The following is a 23,368-nucleotide window of genomic DNA, read 5'->3' on the forward strand; positions in this document are numbered from 1 at the left end:
ATAGACCTGTTTTAAGCAGTGTTCAGAGTTGCTTAATTTCAGTCCTTATTTTTAAAGTATATATTTAAAGTTTCATTGTATTATCCTAACACAAGAAATTCATGACTGCATAATGCCACTCAGACACACTGGAAGCCACAGCATTAAAGATGTTCAAATCATCGAGCCATTACAGAAGCTGACGGAAGATGCAGTTACATGCAATTACTGTGTTTATACCTTCAGATCCCATAATGAAGTGATGGATATCAGGTCCTGTCGACATGCGAGGTACTTGACAGTTTTTTTCTACTATTCCTCTAGGAGTTACCATTTTTATATGGATCACCTGTTTAAACAATACGCAATGACTATAAATACTTGCATTAGGCACACACAAGTTTTTTGTATGATATTAACTTTCTACAAAACTTAATATTAAGATCAATACAGTTCAGCTTTGTAAGCTTTAAGACATTATGTAGGCAGTCCCAAGAACTTTTAGAATAACCTGAGGACTGTTAATAACAGTCATTTTAACACAGCATGGTTCGCCCACACAGATTGTTTCCAGTTCTATGCCAAATCAAATGAACTGTTGACTACATGCAGGCAATATCAGTTAAAACTGTTTTGTTTTTTTCAGTGTAGACAGCACTTCATAAACATTAGTATTTTAATACAGAATATACATACACTTCAGAGGAAAAAAGTGAGGGTTTAAACTTTGCTTTAATATTGCTGCTTTATAAAGCTTATAATTCAGTTAGCAGTTGCTACAGAAATACTTCTATTAGGAGCAAACATAGCAGTAAGTTTTATGAAATAGATTATCAATATAAAATCTGCCATAAGACTGATATGTATGTAAGGCTAAGGCTCTAAGTTTGTTTTTTTTAAAAAATATTTTTAAATGTTATTGCTTCCAGCTTTATTCATGCACATGCAATACAGAGTCCAGATTTCTTTTTAATCCTTTATTCAATTATTTTATACCAAGGAATGGCGAGTTTTGGGTTTATGTAGTGAAGCCTTTAAATGAAGCAAGATTACTGAATTTCAGCTGATGGGTTTAAAACTTTCTAGCACAGGTAGCTAAGTAATTTTCATCCTGCTCTGAGTTGTTAAAAAATTTCATTATATGCATTTTACAAACTGTTGATTCTACAATAAGTAGATTTTAGGCAGCTTATATAACACACCATTTCTAGATATAAAGTTTCCTCAGAAGGTAAACACTTCCCTGAAACCTTCTCACTGTGCCATTTTGAAACTCACTAACTGTTCCAAATCAATTTTCAATCTTATTTCCTCCTAATGGAAATTTCAGAAGCTATTTTAGCCTGAAGTTACACTTCCATGATAGAAAAGCCTTCTGCTTCACATCTCCCAGTACAAGCAAAACTATACCATCCAGTAATACTTCAGGTAGTAGGAGACAAATGACACTTCACAAGTGTTAGTAGTTTTAGTTCAGCCAGGCCTACTGAATAAAAATGGTGTAGTTCCTGCCAAACTCAGTCACTGATACTGAAGTGTCATATCTGTGCACAGAACAAACATGTCTGAGCTATGAGCTGATGAAAAAGCCTGAGATGATGGGGATCTATTACCTAGAGCGGGGCTGCAGGAAAGTAGTAAGAAAATGTCACATGTGGAACAGCTATTTTATAAACTATGAGAGAAAGCTGGAAGTTTGAAGCAAAAAGGCTGGCAAAGTCTGAACAGTGATTATTTAAATATTATTTAGTATACTTGTCATAACAGAAAAGGTAACTTAAATCAAAAAGTATGTTTTAAAACACAAATTACCTGGGTTAATATAAAGATGAACCATTTTTATGGTTACAACAGATTCAAGAATACAATACTGGCATTCCCAGTCCATTGCTTCCTTCCTCAAAGCTCCTTCAGACCATGTGGCAGCGTTACATTTCACCACTGTGCATCCACATGGTCAGTTAGGTCAGCCTACAGATTTGAAAACTAGCCTAGGGGGGGTAGGAAAGTGGAAGAAGCTAGCTTGCTTGTCAGTTAGATGGTCCAACTAGACAACTTCAGGAACATCGAATAGGTAGGACAAAACATGACCTTTTGGAGTCACCCTAAAATTTTGACAGGATTATTACACTGGATTAACAGAAAGCACAAAATGATAGAAGGTAACACCAGAGTCAGGACAGGGTAACAAGTCCTTAAGTTAGCCAGTGATTACCAAGATAAAATTGACTTTTAAAATTATAATACCAAAAGCAAGCAAACTAGCATTTCAGTCAAGATTTGATGCCAAAACTGTATCACTTAAAACCGAAATCGACTATCCCTTTTCCCCTCTCATTGCGAGTCATTATAGAAGTTAAACCTGCAAACAGAACAATTAGAAAAAGTATTAGAGCTATTTACCAGATCTTCAATGTTTCCATAGATGTTTTTTTTCATGCCCGATGCTCGTGTTGCTACCCATCCTCCTAGTGAACTGAACTCCATGGAGTCTGGTTCATGGCCTGTACAGAAGCCACTTTCAGCAAGCTAAAGAAAGGAAAAAATAAATTTTACAGAGCCTGCATTTGTGTAGTACTCCAAATCTCAGTATTCTAGTTCGGGTTTGTTTGTTTGTTGCTTTTTTTAAAAAAACAGTATCCTGTATCCACACACCCTTTCATTCAGGTACAAGTTTTGGTTTTGATATATAAATGAAATGCAATTGATTCTGCTTCTACTGTGCATACACATCAACCTATAACACTCCTCCTCCATATTTTAAAATAAAGACCTTTATTGTTCATAAGGTGTGAATTCAAGTATGTATGAGAAAAATTTTAACTATGTAACTACCAACTTTGCACAAATGCAGCCAATAAGGCACGTAATCTCTTGTTCTAACCTAATGTGATATGCAGCACGTCTGCAGAAAACATGAGCAAATTGCCTGTACTTAATTCTCTCATGGAGTGATGTGTTTTAACATACAGCCATCTGGTTGGGCTTCCTGTATGCAATGCTGTCAACTATTTGTGATGCAGATCATGCATTCCTGTACATTAAGCAGTAACTTGTTTCTCATTTTTCTGTGTTAGCTTGGCTTTGCCATCTGCACAGCACCTGAGGTAGATTGGATGCCCTCAGAATCACACCACCAAAGCTGTTGAACAGGAAGAATTAAAGACCCAATAGTCTCACATTAAGTGATAACTGTGTTAGTGCATTTGAGATGATCAATCTGTGCTGACCAACTGAAAACAATCATGTTGGACATAGGTATTTAAGTATACCACATAATGTGGATCATTAACTATGTTCTGTTGTACAAAGTGGTTCTAACTTAAATGATTGAAAGTCACTTCTGTGTAATGTCTATGGTGATTCATCTAGCTCATGGTCTCCTCCCATACCAGAGGGGCTTGTGGCTTTATATGCTTACTTGTCATTTATTAGGGAAGGGTTGACCCTGCACCTTCCTCCTACCCCAAAGATAACAAGAAATTTCCTTGGCCAAATGCATATCTGCATTCTACCTGTACTTCAGTGGAAGTCTGCATTGGCATTAACTACAATATTAAATCATTCTTATGCTCAAATTGTACTACACAAAACAAGCACAACCTGCAGTCCTCACTTTAACCACATCCCACTGGCCAGTAATAATGGAATTCCAGTATACACAATAAGAATTTTGAAAATATATATATACATATACTTTAGAGTAGATGGTCTGATTTTGTATTCTTTGCACATTGAAAGAATTCCACAGAAGTCCTCACTTGCTCAGAGTGACTTGAGATATTAAAACCTTTGTACAAATACTAGTTTATTCAGTACTGAACAAATGGACAACTTTTCATAGTCAAAAACCTGATTGAAAAGATTTTGATCAAAAATATTAAAAGATAACTGCAACGGCAGTACTCCAGTTCATAAGAGCTGTAAGCAGAGTAAGGGGCAGTAGTCCTTTACTAAGTGAAAGGAAAAATAGTGGCATTTAAATAGACAGTTGTGAAATATCAAACCATTACCCTAGAAAAAGGTCGGTTAAACACAGAGCATATTCTCCTCACACTTTTAATTTGAAACTTGAAAGAAACAGATCTAGAAAGGTTAAAATATTACGATCAAATGATAAAAGGCAGGCAATGCTACCTTTCTCATCATAAACAGCTCTGTCAGGTACAACAAGTTTTCTTCTAAAAAGTGGTCTAAAAAAACATGTTAAGAAAACCCAAGTCCCTGCATTATTTGTAGAGTGCATTTAGGTACTAAGAATTGTAATTTTAGACATCATTTAGCTATCAAAACAAGTCCTAGAATTTTTTAGATAACCAGAACAGCACATCCTGAAGAACAACAAACATACACAACTTGCTTGATTAGAGGAGCACTTAGAAAGACCCTGAGAAGGGTGCTGTGGCTCTCCTGATGAACTGCAATTAAAAGCCAGTAAAGATTACTTAGAAATGAAGGTGATTTAATATTCCACTGGACTCTTGCTTTGGGCAACTCTCCCTCCTTTCAGCTACTCTCCTGTAGCAGTGCAACAGCATATCTGTTATATGTTCCAGCCTTCCTGAGGAAACCCCCTCTGGCCAGAATGATTAAACCACACATCACAAAGTGACAGTTTGAACTTTGCCTGGTAAGTGGTACCAAGTGTCATGCCTTGCAACCACACTGGTCTATCTAAGGTCTGAAACAGAAAGCATAGCATTACATGCTGTGAATTGTCACCTTATTACTGTAATCACATTTTGCATCTAGAGCCAAAAAGCAAAGTTTTTAAAGTGTTCATCAAATACAGCATTCAATGTGATACGGTTCACAGCCATGCATGTAACGCTTACCACACTAGTCTGCATGAAAACATACAAGAGTTAAGCTACAATTCAATTATTTAGATGAGATAACAGGAACAGCTAAGGAAAGCATGGAGAAATACTAGAGGTCTGACAAGTTAAAAATACCTGTTTTTCCAGATCTTGTCCAACAATGCCAGCTTCCACACAAGCTGTTAAGTTCTTCTCATCTATCCAGAGAATCCGATTCTGTTGAAAAGCCAATCAAAACTAAGAAACAGCATTAAAGATTTTTGTTCATTTCCTTCTCTAATGCTTCGGATCAACATGCTTGGTTATATAGTTTACTATTAATTCAACTCCAGTTATTCAGCAGTTGGAAGCTGAACCCCCTCACTCCCTCAAACAGGTTACAACTTATGAAGTCATTACTGTAAGAGGGTAGTATACTTACTAGACAATTCATACTAGAAATGTTTAAAGAGTCTTTCTGACTCTTCTGCATTGTTAAGTCAAAACCCTCACAGAAATTAAGAAATACAGTGATTTTCACAAGTAACATGAATGAAGGTGCCTGAATCTGACTATCTGGACATTAAGTATACAACAAGTATTCTTGAAGATACTCCATGGGTTAAATAGATTGCTTTCAGTTATTCTAGTTCAGCTCTTGGATTTTGACACTGTAAACTAGAAGCAAATTATACTATAGGATGTCAGAGTATATATATACTTTTGAAATTTAAGATACTTCGAAGGATTCTATTGTTTTATCTGATGAGACAGTCACTTCCCATCAGTACATTCTACTAAACAGGAAAATGTAGTAAACACTACAAACTACATGGTGCACTAAGCAATTGATGACAAGGACAATCCACTTGGAAAAACAAATACAGGTTTAACTTCACTTATATTAAGGACACCGCAGAAGCTTCAGCTTCTACTCTTCATTCTGAAGTATGCTTCTGGTGTACTATAATTTTGTGCATTAATATTCGGAGAACAGCTCTTAACTTCCCTTTACGTTGATTTTTTTTCAAGTGACAGAAATGTCAACATCTCATAGTCCAACTTAAACTATGATTTAAGGCAGTTGTCTCCCCTCACAACATCTGGGCTAACTAATTATTCAAAACCAGCTATTTCAGCTCCTTTCAGACACTTTCAGTTTCAGCATAAACTGCTTAACTGATCTAAGATGCTTATGTAATTAGTTTTTATACAATATAGACCCTACACAGATGAAAATACCCATTAAGTGTCTAATAAAATAGCAAAGCTTAGCCAATCATCTTAATTGCTCTGAGACACCCAGGTTTTAACTCTGGCAGTGCTTCTTTTCACCTTAATTTCCTTCATTACCCTCCTCAATGATTACAATTAGCTAACACTCATTCAAGACATGAAAGCGGTCTATTTTCTGACTTGGTGTATACTAGATAATACAAAAGCATGAGTTAACCACAATCCCTTCCCACTCTCAAACGAGACATAAGTCAGAGCTGTGGGTTATGAATCAGTGAGTTCAAATGAAGGCTTCAGTCAGCACTATACTCTTTGGATTTCACTCCATAGACACCCAAAGAGCTTCCTTCAATACACAACTACCGCCTTTGCAGAAAAGATCACTTTGTAGCCAGACACAACTGAGAAACATGAAGTTTAACTGAAGCACCACTGACTGAGTAGAGAAAATGGGGGTTGGGGGGGAACCAAGCAGCCTCAGATGACTGTCTGCCACTTCATCCGCACGCCAGCCCCCTGTTTAATAAGTTTGAGGACCCCTGTTTTAGAAGTATAAAGCTCCTTCATAACAGAAAGACGAAAACTAGCACTAAGTTTTACAGAACTGCATTTCTAGACTGCCATAAAGCTATGAACTTGACATACTCAAGGTGCTATATACCCAAAAATCTAGGGGTTTTTTTCTTTAAAGTTGATCCTTCAGGTTTTTTATAGATATTAGGTCACCTTACTAACCTTTGCTTGAAGTATTTCTTAGCCTGCAAAAACTAGTGAAATTTGCAGTAACAAATAGCTTCCTCCTAGCCTTTCATTTAACCTCAAATACAAGTTCCAATATAGAAGCATAGTAGCTTCCTCCAATTTTCACTTAAAGCTGCTATAACAAGGCTTAACAGTGATTTTTTTTCCATTGTTAAATACATACCGGTCATATGGAGTGGTACAGGTGTAACTAACATCAGCAAATTTCACTTAAACTGAAGGAGTACCAGTTTAATCACACTTAGTAGGGATAAATACTTCCACCCCTAATTAATTCTTGCAAAGAAAAAATGTCATTCCTTAATGATCACCAAAGTAATCACAGGATAATTTTAAAAGTAGATTTAAAAAAACCAACAGCTGAGTGACATACCATTTGTGATGTATCCAGTGAGACAATTGTTCTTTTTTCTTCTTCAGGACATTCAAGGGCACTAGAGACACTCGTCCCTCCTGCAAATATGGGAGTGAAATTGTCATCAAAAAATTCTCAGGTAGTTTTTCTTCACATAACATTACTCACTCCCTCCTTTCTGATATTGAACTTAAATTAAGATCACTGAAGTTAACTGTTTGAGGCTAGTGATTAGCCTTTTAAGGCTGTCCCTTCTCCTAAACTGGGTTTCAAAAAATCAAGGCAGCAGTGGAGCTGTCAATGCTTTAACAGCCCTTGATAAATCATGAAATTTTGTGACCATCTCAGCTGCTTCTGTTAAGTTCAGAATAGATTTTCAAAACTAGAAAAGTAAGAAATAACAAAGCGTCCAAGATGGAGTGCTATGATTTCTATATGTTCTTTTGTGGTCACTACGGAAGTCACTACACTTCTACCCATAAAACTGGCTTAAGAAGTCTACTTAATGCAAGAATGCAGTACCTATCTGAAAGCAAGTATGTAACTAAAAACACTGAATAAAACCAGATCATAGAATCATTTGTGTTGGAAAAGACCTTTAAGATCATCAAGTACATCCGTTAACCTAACACTGCCAAGTTCATCACTAAACGATATCCTTAAATGCTACATCTGTCTGCCTTAATACCTCTAGGGATAGCGACTCCATTTTCTTGGGCAGCCTAATGTCAAACTTCTCTACAGGCTTCTAATGTATTTTATAGGATGTCACAGAACAGCCTCCAAGGAGCCTTTGGCTTCTCAAAGACTACAAAAGCCATAGGAAAAGAGAGACTAAGATGCTAAAGAAATCCATAGTAAGCTACCGAAGAACAACCAATGGCAAGTACAGATACAGGGACAACTAATAAAACACTCCAAGAGCAGTAGAGCCCATCACCTTTGTTTCCAGTAAAAGGAAAGGGAGCATTTTCCTTGAATACCAATGCCTACAGTAGTAACTCCAGACATTGACTGTACTTTAGCATAAACAGACTTGGAAAGCAATCTGAAGATCTTTCTGTACCCTGGTCAGTGGACAAGATATAGTCAATATAGCTGTTTTCAGCTATACCAATTTACTAGTACCAAAGGTGACTTGTAGCAGTCTTACAGCTCTTCAGATGTACCTGGCAAGGGTGAGTTTTAGGGAGAAACCAGCTCCATCAGTTTGGTATTGTCTTCAAGTGACATTCTTGTCTTTTCAAATGGTTAAGTGTCCTTCCTACAGGGGCTATACTCCTACAGCATAAGCAAGTACCAAGTAAAATGCACGGATTTCTCACAGAATTAAGAGCTCTTGGCAAAGAGCTTCTCACTGAATAAGCTTATGAAAGTAAGCTTCCCGTGCTCCCTGAGCTCTAAGTCAAAGCAAGATAGCTCACCATCTACTTCAGCAGGCTTAAAGGAAAAAGCATCCATGATTAAAAAACCTGGAGTCCTCTTACACACGCCTTTACTTGTACTCTGTACCAACTACAGCCTTAGTCTCCTGAAAAGCCCTTGCCACAGAAGTTTAACTTTCAAACCAAACAACGTCTAAAAGGAAACCTGAATTACAGTTAATGATTTTGCAACATGGTGTCTGACCATAATCCTCTCTGGACCCATGAGCTTCAATAGTACAATAAGAAAAAACCCCAATTCATACATGTTTGTGGGAAAAGAGCACAAGTAATGCATCCAAAAACATGATACCTCTAACAGACATTTGAATCTCTTGACTTATTTCCTAGAAAACTTCCATGGCAGAGGTAGATTTCAGCTTCATATAATCAGTCCTCTTGCACATTCAATATTCAAGGTGTTGACATACTTTTAATGACTTCCACTAAATTGAATATAGCAGCTTTTAATACTGCAAGATCATAAAAAAATTAAGACCACACTTAAAACACTACTATAAAAAGACTAACTATTGAATTATGAGCACAATAAATTACTAAGATCACATATTTAAATTGAATTCAAGTAGAATACATTTTCACTAGTAATGTTAAACAGATTTGAGATTTCTTAACACTTACCACCAAATGGTATTATGCAGAGATTGTGTTTGCAGGCTAATTCCACAATTTTAACTACGTCTTCATGGCAAACTAAAAAAAGTCCAAACAGTTAAAAGAACCAACAGGATTTATGCTTAATACCACTATTTGCGCTTTGTACTAAATACTGCAGTCTGAATAAACAGCAGCTCCTTTTCCAACACCAGCAAGGAAGACATTTCCAAAGAGTTATGTGCTAAGAGCTGGGTTCAGAAGTGTCAGGGTTCCCAGAGTAAAATTTAGACCTGAAACAATTCTACGTTTGAAGAACCAACTACAGCCTTAGTCTCCTGCTCTACTCATGGACTGAGACCTCCTGCAAATTCTCAGGGCAAGATGGGCTACTAAACAGTTAGCGATTAATCTAGGTGTCTTTGAGAACAAATTAAGTTTAAAGCTTTTATTGACAATTGGCTGTCCAATTTATTTTAAACAAGAAATAAGTCTGAGAGCTGAACACCACATCTTTTTCTTTCTGGCTGACATTCAGTTTCAAAAGTAGAGTTGCTGGTGAAATTTACTTTTCTAGAATGTACTCTGTATCTGGTCAAAGAGGGAAGCAGAAATGCTTGTGCACAGACAAGGAAAATGATCAAATACAGCGCATACGTGAGTTTGAGCAAACAGCAGAGAACTGAGCAGGACGGAAATAGGCTTACAAACTGGCTACTTTGCTCTTGCCATGGAGAGCAGATTTAAACAGAGATAGTTATTTTATTTCACTTGCTCTTGGAGCTGCACAAAATAGTGTGCACAAAAGACTGAGTAGCAACTGCTACTCTGTCACCAGTGCTGTCATTGTCAGTACCTGTCCTCAAGTAGCAAGATGCATCTTATAGTACTTTTTTTATGCTTCCCATATGTGATTTTTCCCCTCTAATTAAAGGGGAGAAAACTGAACTAAGACTAAATTCTCATGAGAGATGTTGGTGTTTCTAATGCAGTGCAGCTATCAAAGTATCAAAGTTATAAAAGGTAGGAAAAGAGTTGGATTCGTACAGCTAAACAGAAAATAGCAGGTACTTGGATCAAACCATTTTTTGATTAGCTACTGAAGAATGGCACAGGGGAAGTAGCTCCTAGGGACCAGAGAAACAACTGAAGTAGACAATTCACACAAGCGTGCAAATAAAGTCATATGAGTTTAAGTACTCATACCCTACTAGATAGAAGCAAGCATGTTTTCTGCTACATATTACGTACACCAGCATTAGTTATTTTATTTGAAGTGAGCCTAGCCTGCATTCAGATTGCACTGCTCTTTCAGTCAATGACCCTTTGTGTAAAGTGTTCTGATAGCAGTTACAGGTGGTTTTATTCAAGTACAGCATGTTGTAAAACACAGTTAATACACACATTTCACTACCCTTCCACCATCATGTACTCCTTTAAAAAACAAGATTTAGGCTGCCATTCATACAGCTATTCTTGGGGAACATACATGTTCAAATCACACTGTGGTTAAGTCATGAATTCAGATTTCAATAGAAACTTCAGCTATATTTAATAATAAATTTGACTTTCCTACAGAACAATGGGATTTCACAGGCACAACCTGTAATCCATGTGTTAACAACTATGATTACTATTCATGAGAAAATTCCTTCAGTTTCTGTCAGTCAGTGAAGCAAGAGACAGCTTCCGCATCACAAGCAAGCACAGGAGTTTAGTAAACAATGACCTCCCAGATCAGAAGGGAGAGTAAGACAAAGCTTACCAGGCCATACAACTAGATCAGGAATTCGCTTAAACATTCCTTCCCTGAGTACAAATATCTCATGTAGGCAGTGACCTGAAACACAAACAATAAGTTAACAAGTTGAAACAAGGAAGCATCAGAAGCAGCACTTACATAAATGAAGTTCGCTTACCATGAGCTCTGAATACCCTATCTTCTGCATCTTGTGAATACGATATTTTAGTGGCTTTAAGATCCTGAAGAAATTCTTCATTTACAGTGGATGGAGGTACATCGTTAACATTTAAGGATGCCTACAATAAAAGAAAATAAGTTCATTAAAGGTAGGTTCACTCTTACACTCTTGACAGTGTTTCTGTACAACAACAGGTTAACAATGATACCTAAACGTAACTATTCAAGATCAGAAACACAGAATTTTTCTTCCTTATTTTCATTCACAGATTGCACTTCTCCCTGGTACTCAGCCAACTCAGCACACAGTTTTATTTCAGTAGCACATTTACCTTTTTTCCACCTGACAAATTTGGAGAAATGCACTAGCTTATGAGTGCATAATGAACAAAATAACTTTTTAAAGGCTTCCTAAGATCCAAGACACCTGCCTGAACAGAACTAGAGACTGTTGATGAACAGGTAGCAAGTGAAGGTCAAAATTCTTTTGACTATAAATTCCTCCTTCAATACAGAGAAATACACACTAAAGCCACTACCACTCTGCAAATTATTCTACTTACAGTTTTGTTTCCACCAACCCACTTCCCCTCCTCCTGTCATGTACTGAAAGTTACATTCACCTTGGACCAAAGCCTAATCAAAAGTCCAAAGCAAGACAAAACTAAGTTTGACTACTATAACACAACAGTCATACTTTGTAGACCTCACACATCAGGAAGACTTTCTAAAAATCCATGTTCTGTCACAAACATGCAAATGTTTCCAGAAAGCCTCCAGGTAGAAGTTTTAATCAACACCTTGTAGAAAAGTTTCCCTTTCAAAAAGGCTATACTGGACATTTTGGCTTATCAACAGACCTCAAATCAAGGTTCTGTAAGTGCAGAGGAAGAACCCCTGCTAAACAATTTTAACCACCCATTCTCCCAGGTTCTTACTATAGATGTATAGTATTCTTATAGCTTCTCAAAGTGCAGACCTAGCCATTTAGTTCTCTTTTGAAAAGGCCACTTTAGATATAGGCACTTAAAAACATAGTTCATGTGTTGCCTTCTTGAATTCTCATTCTCCAAGTAAGTTTTTTTTACAGGATCCATTTCCAAAAAAAAGATCTTTGTAGACATTAAGTTTAATGCTTTTAAGTGCTTTAAAGCTTCAGAAAAACATATGCTTTTTTCCCCTCCTTAAAAACAGAGTAAATAATTTATACTTTTCTATAGGTAATCTCCCTGCAGGAAGATGTCATCTTTTGCAAATGGCCTCTAATTAAAGAGCCCCTTAGAGATCAAGCTTTTATTTGACTAAACTAACTTCTCAGCTTCAACTACTCTGAAAGAAAATATTAACATGAAAAACTCTTGACCTCAAGTTTGAAAGCAGAACTGAACATTCTTCACTACCACATCTTTCATTTTAACTACAATCTTAAAAATTAAGAGTTGCAAAAAATTAGATAAAACACAGCGCAGTGCTTTCAAACTTCTGCCATGAAAACCTTCCTGACAAGTTAACTGACATTGCCTTCAACTTGAGAGAATATGGTTGCAATTTCATTACAAAGCTATCAGGAAAGACTACAGGCTGCCTAATGATGCCAAAAAGCTCGCTTAAAGCCCTACTATCAAAAATTATTCTGTACAAGATTGTCCATACAGTCAAAGGAACTTAAGACATTTATTTGATAAGCCTAGCCTATGCTTCTTCACAAGTACAAAGAGAAAACAGCAAAACTGAACTCACTTTTCTTTCACCTTTAAGTTTCTGGAAGTTATACTCACACATCTAAGTTTCCTTTCCTAGAACAGAGTTTTGCCCATCTTTGCTCTATATAACATCCAGAACAGCAGGTATTTTTTACCATTATGTGCCTTAAGATAAAACCTTAGAGGACAGCACCTGTTACCAAGCTAACAGCAACGGAAATAAGAGATTAATAGTCTCCCATGTGCCACCACGGCACTAGTCTATTCTGAATAGGTTAAGTTGGGAGAGCTGAAGCAGGAAGTTTTAAAGTTCAACTGGAAAGTTTTCAGGTAGTTAAAAGATCCAGAGTCATGGAACTTGTCTACCAGTGTCCACTGCTAGCATAGCAGAAACTGTGTAAGGTTATGTAGAAATTAAAAGTACTTAAAGGAATAATTCAGAAAGCACCATCTGCATGATACATTCATGACTGACAGCTAACAACATTCAGAGGTTCAAAAGGATAACCAAATGTTTGTTTCAGAGTTTTCATATGGATACAAAACCTAATAAAAATATAGTTTTAACAATAATTTGACTTCTGGAAGAGGATATGTGCTGTTCTGACTGACTTTAATGATAATACTATACTCCTTGAAATGAGGTGCCAGACATGCAAGGAAAAGGCTTTTCCCTCCAACATATTAGCTTTGTCACCTACAAACACAGAGGCTGAGATTAAGAGTTGTTCAGGTGAGAGGCATACCACTAGTGAGAGATCATGAATTTAGGGGCCAGTCACAATGAGCACAGAGGAAGTCTTGGACTGCTGCTCTTACTATTCTGCACATTCATAGTGCTCTGTTCACCCAAAGGGCAGAGCTCGGAGAGAAACTTGAAAGAAGAGAAATAAATAGATACAAATTAAAGATCTTTAAACCACTTCAAGAAAAAATCCTTGCAAGCTGTGCTTACATTTTCTATTGTAAACTTTGGTTTCTTACTGGATTTCTATAGACAGAACTATTTCATATAATTTTAAGTTGAACACAAAGTGCCTGAAGATTTTTGTTCTCCATACGAGGGACACCAACTATTAAAGCTGTAATGATTCCTTGCTGGTGGGGCTTTAAGTATCTTCATCTTTCTCTTCTACAAGTATTTTAATCCTTAAGTTTTCATCAAGATTGAAAAGTTGATTATTCATCTATAAAAATCTTATACACAACGCCAAACAAAAATATATCTGTATTTATTCTTATGGGACTGAAATATTTTAAGATTTGTGCATTGAAAGGCTAGACAGGAAGCCTGTGTGAACTAGGTCTAAACTGCTATCTCATAAATCTAGTCTGAAAAGCGAAAAGCTATCAGTAGGCCTTGAGCATCACAGAAGCAGGTACATTTACTGTTGTTAATTATAACAGAAGTTGCATACAACAGGGAACCCTCCAGTCTTACACAACAGAGGCAGGACAGGTGAAAGACAAAAGGACCAAGAGATCCCTCTCCTATTGCTGTTCCTATACCCGAGATTCTTCATGCTCTGACAACAATAGAAGATGAAAAAACAATACAGCATGATAACCTGATATATAAACTAGGAACTACAAGAGACATTAAAACGGGGATCCTGCAGTAGCAGTTGATACGTCAGACATATTGGAGACTCCAGAGTCCTATTATGTGTCAAGTCAGCCTGTTTCAGGTTACAACAAGATTTACAGAACCAGAGTGGCACAACATAACAGGAAAGCATTCAACATGGCTGGCAGACATCCTAAAGAGCTGGTTTGCAAGACATACTGTGGAATCAAGATACTATTTGAGAATCTGCTCTTGACTTCCAACTCTACTTCATTCTACATTTCTCTACTACATGTAGAAGAGGAACAACAGCTCTCAGGACCTTTGGTCACAAGAAGTTGAAGCAGCTGCTAGTTAAGACCAAGCCTGGTCAAGGAGAACCCTCACATCAAGATGATTTCTTTTAAAACATATTGGCAGATTGAGATCCTTCAAGTCACAGAAGATGAAAGAATGTTTTTATTAACAGAAGACTGAAGAAACATTTGAATTTTCAGGCCCTAAGAGATTACCTGGTTCAGAGATAACACAATCTTGAAGTCACTCAAGTAATGAGTAAAACTTACTCAAAGCAAGGTGGCTATAGTCACTGTACAAGCACAGTCTGCTTCCAACACAGCTGCTTAAGCAGCTATCTAGTCAGGAACCCAGAGCCTCAAAGGAATTCTTTGAAGGGAGTCAGGTCTCCTGACTAACATTAATTGCTCTTTAAAAAGCAAAATATGGATACTTCACAAAACCCAGAACATCCTGAATGTGTCTTTCTGAAAACATTCAGTTCAATCTTGAGTATTCTGGTAGCCAGTTTTAAGCACCCAGACCCATAAAAAAAATTATGGTCACATAAGAACTTTGAAATCATTAAATACACTGAAAACAGCGCAATTTAACTTCACTGTATCTTCTGTCTCTGTTACCATGAACAACATCGTAGTTGCCTAAAAATTCCCTCTAGGCTAACAGTTTCCAGTCTTGAAAAGCAACCTACAAACAAGGACAGAAAACTCCCTGTGTTGGAAATCTTCATTCCAATAAAAGTACTACCAGTTAACCTGGAACCACAAGTCATACTAAGTCACTGAAGGTTTCACAGCGTTTTTTCAAAGTATTCGACGTATAACTACTGAGGTATTAATACACTATATTTATATGCAATGTGACCTTCAGGACAACAGCTGCATCATCTTTAACAGTGTGGTCTTGGTTATCACCAAGACTAATGTTCAAAAGAACTGGTTCAGCTATTTACTTACTCTAGAGGTAGTTTTGTGCTCCAGACTTGCTCCAAAGGTTTTTTCTATCCATTCCTTAAAAGTTGGTAATACCATACCACCTAATCTGTACCTGAAAAGTCAATATTACAGAGTCATTTTAAATCACTGTATTTCAGATACACTTCTTTTGATTCTATGTATGCACAAAAGTTTTAAATAAAGTTCTTCACCTACAAGCCTACAGAACTTCTGCACATTTCATGCAACTGCACATTTCATTGTATCTGTTTTGTACTTCACAGAAAATCCAATCAATTGTCAACATCTTAGGTATTTTTTTTTCATCACCTTTGGGAATTGTGGCATAAGGCTTTTCAGATATCCCACCCCCCCATCTTTGCTCTTAAAAAAGGTCTCTCCCTTTCAATAGTGTAGAAAGCAGTGTCACAGTTTAAATGCCAGTTACAGGCAGAGGACATGTTTACTGTTTACATTGCAGTGTATCCAGTCTCAGACACATGAACCCAGCTCAGTACACCTTACATGTTTTCAAGAAAAGAACAGTGTTAAAGGTTCCTTCCTCAGAGTGCATCAGAATTCATCAAGCAACATGAAATTATTTTTATCACAAACACTTCAATAACAGCTTAGCCATGTAACAAAAGAACTCAGACATGGGACAGAGGAACTGTTTGTGATCATGTGTACCACATGTGAAAACAAGTAAGGCTGGGGACACACTTTAGCAGGTAGAAACTACTGCTATTAATTGTATACATATACACACCTTGTGCAGTTTACATATGCACAAGCATTCTCCGAAAGGAGAAAAAGGACTTTTCTTTGGTATTAAGAGCTTTCAGCAGCTGAGAATCTTTACTATAGTTTGCACCTGGGACACTGCATTAGGCCCAATGGGCATTCCTTCTAAGATTATTCAGTCACTTAATCCAATTGTGACCCTGTCCTTCACAGCTGTTGCAAACAACTCTACAACTAAGTCACATATTATACAAAAAGATCAATTCCTTTCCTTCCCTTACCTCAACTACCACCTAGTTCTCCTATTGCAAAAAAAAAAAAACAACACCCTACTCTATTCCTAGAGATAAAAGACTACAATTGTATCTCAACTCAAGCTAGACTCTTCAGCTTTGAAGACAGCATTCAAGCATTCCTCCTGCAACAGTTACTGTTCCATCACACCAATGTGAAACAGTTACATTAATTCTATGAAAAGGAAAGTGCAGTAAGCAATGAAAATTTAATGCATTCCCATCAGGGGTTTGCAACAAAGGTACAGATGGACTCAAGTGTCAGCTTGGTTTGTTTTTTCCTCCACACACTTTTTGGTATTGCCAACCTATTACTATAGGTAGCATGCAAGGGTAACCTTAATCACTTGTTCAAAGGACAAACTAAAGCCATCAGAAAACCAACAACTTTTAAGTCAAGACACAGACAAAAGTCACAATATTAAGGGAGTTAGTGAGTTTACTGCACAGAACACAACACAATTACTCAGGAAGCAAGCTTTGTATGTTGATGGTGCAAGAAGCTCTGCATACACACACACACCCCCCAAAAGACCTCCCCACACATACCCCCAAGAAACAGGTTTAGTTGCTCAGACTAGTAAGTATCATCTATCCCTGGTGAGATGGTAGTCTGTAACAAGAAGATGATTTGACACACAGAAAAGCACAACCTGTTGGGAAAGTCAGCATGGCTTTCATAAAGGGAAATCCTGTTTCACTAACCCTTGGAGTTCTATCAGTCTGTGAAGTAACCGAAATGAATAAAGGGAATACAGTGAACATGAAATTCCATGTTCCTTTATACTTCCACAGGTGTTTGCTCCAAAAGCTATTTAAGAAAATACATTGCTACAGTACAGAATGAAAGGTTCTTCTACAGGCTGAAGGATAAGACAAAGTTAAGACAAAAAGCAAAAGGCAGGGTTTATTGATCACTGTCCAAGACAGACTCATGAGTGCAGCCTGCCACACACTAGTACTGGGACCAGTTTTACACAATGTTTTCATCAGTGACCTGGATTCAGAGGACTCTCCAACTAGGTGACTAATATTAAGCTCTTTTGGAGAGACTGGAACTGAGAGAGAAACTCGACCTTAAAAAAACTGGAGAGGCAAATGAAGATAGAAGAGAAAATTTAGGTAATTGCAAAAGCCAAGAAAAAAGCAGCATTACTTGCATATTTTGCAGAATCAGACTGGTAGTCTGTACAGCAAAAATCATGGCATCTTGACTGACAACATACAACAGCAGCCAGTGCTATGCATCAACCAGGCAGCTGTAAGACAGACAACAGTTTTTTGCCATTCTGTAGAACCCTTGTGTATACACACCTTGAGTGCTGCACAGTTTTTGTCCCTGTATCTCCAAAAAGATGTAGTAGAACTAGAGATGTAGTAGAGGTTCAGAGAACAACTGTGAAGACCAAAGGGCCTTACAATCTGACTGAAATGCCCAGGACTCCTCAGCATGGAGAGAAAGTAGAAGAGAAGATATGACTGAGTCTTGCATAATCAATAAAAAAAGTAGATAAGCTGAAGAACTATCATTCACCTAATCCTGCCACACAGTAAGAGATACTTTATTTAAAACACAAGTACTTTACAGAACAGCACAGCAACCCGTAACTTGCTGCCATGGTACACTATAGAGACAGGTAGTATCAGCGGACTTGAAAGCTAGACAAATTCATGGACAACAGATCTTTAAGTGGATACTGAAAGGACACTACATCTGTATCTTTCCAGATGCTTATTCTCCCATTTTGACTTCAAACACTTTTGCCACCGTGACAAACTGTTCCATAGAAACTACACTGGTGTGGCCCAACAGGGCATTTCTAGTATTATCTATCAGTTAGAATAGAGATGGGGGGAAAAAACCCAACACTATCGTCCCCCTTCTAGAACTATGACTGACTGGTACTCATCAGTCAAACAGCAGCCTCAATGCTTCCTCCTGAAAAAAAAATATTCAAGTCCAGTCCTTCACCATTTTTCCCTTCAAAGTACACTGGGTAGATTTTTTTTGTGCAGCATAACCTACCCCAGATAAACAAAAATAACAGATGAAAGAATGAGCAACAAAGTGACAAGTGCCAGAATCCTGGCAAGATAAGAAAGATGATGAAGATCTCCCTAAATGTTATAACATGAACTCAAGTGCCTAAGACAAGGCTAGGCATTTTAATCTGGGCCTGGAAATTAAGAGCTGAAGCACTCAACATCCTAGTTTGAATCAAAGCTTCAAAAACCTAACTAGCTCATGCTAGTTTATACAAGCTCAAAGACCAGGAAAAAGTTTTTCCTGAAGGACAGTACTTATTTCAAACTTAATTCTCTTCCCCATGCTTTTTCTTTACTCTTACAAAAAGGGTATTTTTTGAACCACAGAAGAGACTGCAAGACTACTTTCCGCTGAGGCAGAAAAAACCCCCAGCATTAAGTTGTCAAGTGAGAGGCTTAAGTTTCACTGGAAGAAAAGTGAAGAAATCCTCAAGTAGACTTAATTTTAATGTCATTTCCTTAAAAAAATTCTCAGAAAAACAAGCTTGTGATACAAAGGGCTAGTAGGCAATAAATCAGAAGTATTGCCACTACAGAACATACAACTGAAAAGCCATTTATTTTTAAGATCAGAGGATAAAGCAGCTCCATGCACAATGGTTAAGAAACCTAAAACACAAGTTGAAAGTTTAATTAAGCAATTTGTTGATGATCAAGAGATTCTCAAAACTGCACAGACCTGCTGCACGTTACCTAAAGCTTTAGAACATGGTGCCGATTCTCAGTCTGATGTCATTCTCCAAAGGAAGTTTAATACACAGAGCATATGAAGTTAGACTCATATTAATTTGTCTTCAAAATACTTAGAATTCAAAATCCACTAAGCCAAACTACTTTTATTTTACTACACATTAGACTACTGTGCATAGAATTCAGTAAATCTGTTACATGAGGAACTAATAATCTGTTCTATGAGATAAAGCAAGTGTTACTACCTTCTTTGGATTACCTGAGCAGTGCAGTTTTAAAACTTTTTAAAAACTTACTAAATAAGATACTTCAGTTATATAAGTTTTCAACTTACCTTTTTCCTGTAAATTCTGCTTGACCCTTCTTATTGAAGATGAATTTGGAGTCATTATATCCCCATCCATTCCACTTCAGAAGTTCTTGCCTTAAAGGGAGAAAAATAAGTGAGAATGTTAGCATACTGCAAGCCCAAAATTATTTGTAGTTATATGGCTTTGGAAAAAAGCCTTATCAGATAGCAATACAAGAAATCAAGTACGTATCAGAAGTGCATAGCTTACAGCTAAAAGTAATTCTGCTGGCACAACCACTACTCCTTCAGATAGCATCCTAAGACTTAAAAGACAAGATGCTTTATAAAAACTACCACCAGCTTGCTACATGTAAGTCAGCGCACACTGTAACGTGATATTCTCAAATTGTCAAGAGTAATGTTTGAAAGATGCTTGGTTTTAAATCTACACATAAATATTAACACACAAATAGGTAATAGCCAAATATTTTCAGAATTAAAAAGACAATTCTAGTTGTTTGGTAACACTACTGTAATCTCTGTGCATTCTTAATAACATTCACTTGATGTGGCACTTTCAGAGACACATTTAGATTGAAAATACATTTTGGAAAGTCAAAAAAACCAAACCCCAAGAAACACAGGAATAACATACTAAATGCAACATGAATGTGTCACCATAAGAAAGAGAAGATAAAAAACCAAACCCACAACTGCCAAAATACAACCACAAAATTGAAATACCTTATGCACAACCATATCCTAAGAGATACTGTGTTGCTAAAGTCATTAGAAGTGTATCAATGTAAGATTTAAGACTCAGAAATATACAGAGTAATTACACATTAAACTAAGTAGTCTGCTATTTATTTACAGCAGAAATTAAATACTAACCTAAACCCTGAATTTTATTAATATAAATTCTTAGTCTGAAAACAGATGATCTACCTTGCTTTACCATATACAGTGAACAAAGCTTACTCTGACTGTCTAATGCAAAACTAAGATGATCAGAGGTGACCATTTCAAAAAGACCTCACGATTCAGAGAAAGTACTGCCTCAAGTCAGTTGTAGGTAACACTGACATTAAAAGGTAACTGGGTGATGACTGATTACCAAAGACCTTCATTATAAAGATAATATTAACATAGGCTGCTGACTGTCAGTGTTGTAATTAAGTAGACTTGGCTTAGTAAAAGTTCTTTCTTCAAACTGCCTGTACACAAGATTTCAATTAAATGAAAAAATATCCATGGATGTGTATTTCTTTACAATTGTTTGAACCAGACATTTCAACAAGCCTTTGACAAATCTAGCACTTTAAGCAAGCTTTATCAGTTACTGAGTACTGAAACTGCATTATACAGTTTTGTGAGATATTCAGTCTACACTGTTCTTCCACAGCGAGGAACTGATTCTAAAGTTTCAGCCAGAATTAAACTGTTTGAGCAGACCACTGTCCAGACACAGAAGCCCCTCTGGCTGCCTCCTCTCTTGATAGACTTGATCTTTAGATGTGTAATATTCACTCACAAAAGGGCAAGGATCCACTCATGTCTGATAGCACAGGAATGCCTTGTGCTATTGCACTGACATTACAGATTATGAAAAAGTGTCTTAAAGCATGTTATGCAGACTTGCCTATTTTCACACATTCTTATATTCCATATATGTGTATTTATAAATATTGTATATATTCATAAATTCCACAAAGACAGTAATTCATACAGTTGAGCTGTTCCCAGCTGTGAGCAAGCTGACACAGAATTGCCCAACTCAAACAGCATTTTTTTTTTCTCTTCAAGCTAAATGTTCCCCTCAAATCCCCATCATTTTAGTCCTCCTCAAGGCAAGATTTCTCCCTCTGCTGACTAAATGTAGTATTTCTATATAACTGATCTCTGTAGTCTGTCAAATCCTGTAAAGTCAGAAGAGACTTGATATTATTAAGTGAAATTTGAGGAAGGCTCAAGCAGTTTCCCCCCCAGTTTAGAGAGGGAAGTCCACTTGCAAGATAGTACCAAAATAAGCATGCCAAGTATGATGCATGAAACAGGCTAGAGAAACCAGCTGCAAAGCTGGAGACAGACAGACCAAGACACAGAAGACCAGGCTCTAAAGGAACATAAGAAACTGCCAAAGCACAGCTTTGAAACCACCATTAGTCCTGATGTTGGTACAGACAGATACTTCCCACAAAATCCAGGGGAGGTACTATTAATTCTGGCACTGAACAAAGACCCAGGCAAGAAGTCTTTCTGCTAAGCTGCCTGCATTCCCAGCTGTTTGCCTTTTCTAAAGGCCTACTTTCCTAGATTGGTGTTAAGAGTACTTGGTGCTTTGATCAGGCTTTAAAACACAGAAAAGAGGTTGGGAGTTAGAACTCAAGTTTATTTTCAGGTTGAACTACTCCTGAATAAAATAAGTACACAAAGGTTTATGCTGCCAGACAACACAGCTGCTTTTATTGGTGTGATGAGAACAATTAAATTAAGATCTAATATAACAGACTGCATGTGTGCAGAACTGCTAGTTTAAAACATCTCAGCTACCTCATAACACAAAATCAGGAGATCTCCCCCCATCCTGCATAATGGGCAGTATTCTATCTTATGGCAGGAAAACACCACGAGAAGTCACACAATTTATATTCAAAATTATACCAAGTGAAACAAGGTTTCTGTCTGGAGACAGGAAAGGCTGTTTTTGTAACAAGCCATCTTACATTTATTCTTTCTTTTTGTTTCATCATACCAAAGTATTGCCAGTTCAAGAACTGTTGTTTGATTAATTTATTGTAGTTCCTAGCACTTCACGCCTACATACCAAGAACACATTAGAGGAAATCCTGCATGCAGCTCCCTAAAAAAAAAGAAGCCTAAACAGACCAGATTTTAAAATAAGGATTGGTTAGTCAGCACTGATTTGTAACTGACATGGCCTACAGAAAGAGCAAGCTGTTGAGATCTTCTTGCATATTATTTGAGAAGTATGCCCTTCATGAACAAGAGCTCAAGACTCAAGACAATTACTTTAATCACAGAGAAAAGCAGGAGACATCCAGAGATATCTACAAGCCTCCTTGACTACTGAGGCAGTGTCATACAGATATAATTCAAAGACTGTAGCAGAACTTTTCTTAGGATGAGTGTTACATATTAGTTAACATATTATTCAGAAAAGGTGCAAGCGGCTCTGCAAGACAGAGGCCAAGGCAGTATGCTGTTCCTCCCCAGGTCTGCCTCACTACCCCAGCTCCCTCGATTAAGGGAAATACACTATAAGACACACCTGCTTTGCATTTCCTTGTCTTTCCAGCTTACATTTGGAAATCAAAGCTGCAATTTGACAGCATAAGAAACAGAAGGCAAACAAGGAAAAAGGTCTTTTTCTAATCATAAATGTTCCTTCCCCTTCTTCATTGTAATACTACCCTTTTGCAGCATTTATACACATCACCATTCCTTCGAAAGAGCTTTTCACACCCCAGCTCCAGCACAGCACTCCCACTGTAATACCCTAGTGTAGCAATTAAGAGTTGCCTGCCACATCAGCATCACACACCACATTTGCCTCTGCTCTCAAGAAAGATCCAAATTGTGACTGAGCAATCAATATAGCCTTCTACATTTCCCAAGATTTTCATTCCCAAAAATCTCAGTGTTAAACTTATACTCCAGAAGAGTATAAAGGGCAGAAAGAATTACTG

General features: G+C 37.2%; 1 protein-coding gene across 5 annotated transcripts in view; it reads right to left on the reverse strand.

Moving 5' to 3' along the window:
- Window positions 1-23,368, reverse strand: part of AGPS (alkylglycerone phosphate synthase) — an 82,696-nt gene that overhangs the window by 24,513 nt on the left and 34,815 nt on the right. For all 5 annotated transcript variants that reach the window (XM_056348248.1, XM_056348244.1, XM_056348245.1 and 2 more), the window contains 9 exons: window positions 19,701-19,790; window positions 15,615-15,705; window positions 11,090-11,210; window positions 10,936-11,010; window positions 9,198-9,269; window positions 7,150-7,229; window positions 4,935-5,015; window positions 2,383-2,508; window positions 220-328 (listed from right to left, as the gene is read on the reverse strand). In XM_056348248.1, coding sequence (XP_056204223.1) covers window positions 220-328; window positions 2,383-2,508; window positions 4,935-5,015; window positions 7,150-7,229; window positions 9,198-9,269; window positions 10,936-11,010; window positions 11,090-11,210; window positions 15,615-15,705; window positions 19,701-19,790 — 845 coding nt within the window. The remainder of the gene's footprint in view (window positions 1-219; window positions 329-2,382; window positions 2,509-4,934; window positions 5,016-7,149; window positions 7,230-9,197; window positions 9,270-10,935; window positions 11,011-11,089; window positions 11,211-15,614; window positions 15,706-19,700; window positions 19,791-23,368) is intronic.

The sequence above is a fragment of the Falco biarmicus genome, chromosome 8 (assembly GCF_023638135.1).
Source record: "Falco biarmicus isolate bFalBia1 chromosome 8, bFalBia1.pri, whole genome shotgun sequence".
Classification (NCBI taxonomy): Eukaryota; Metazoa; Chordata; class Aves; order Falconiformes; family Falconidae; genus Falco; species Falco biarmicus.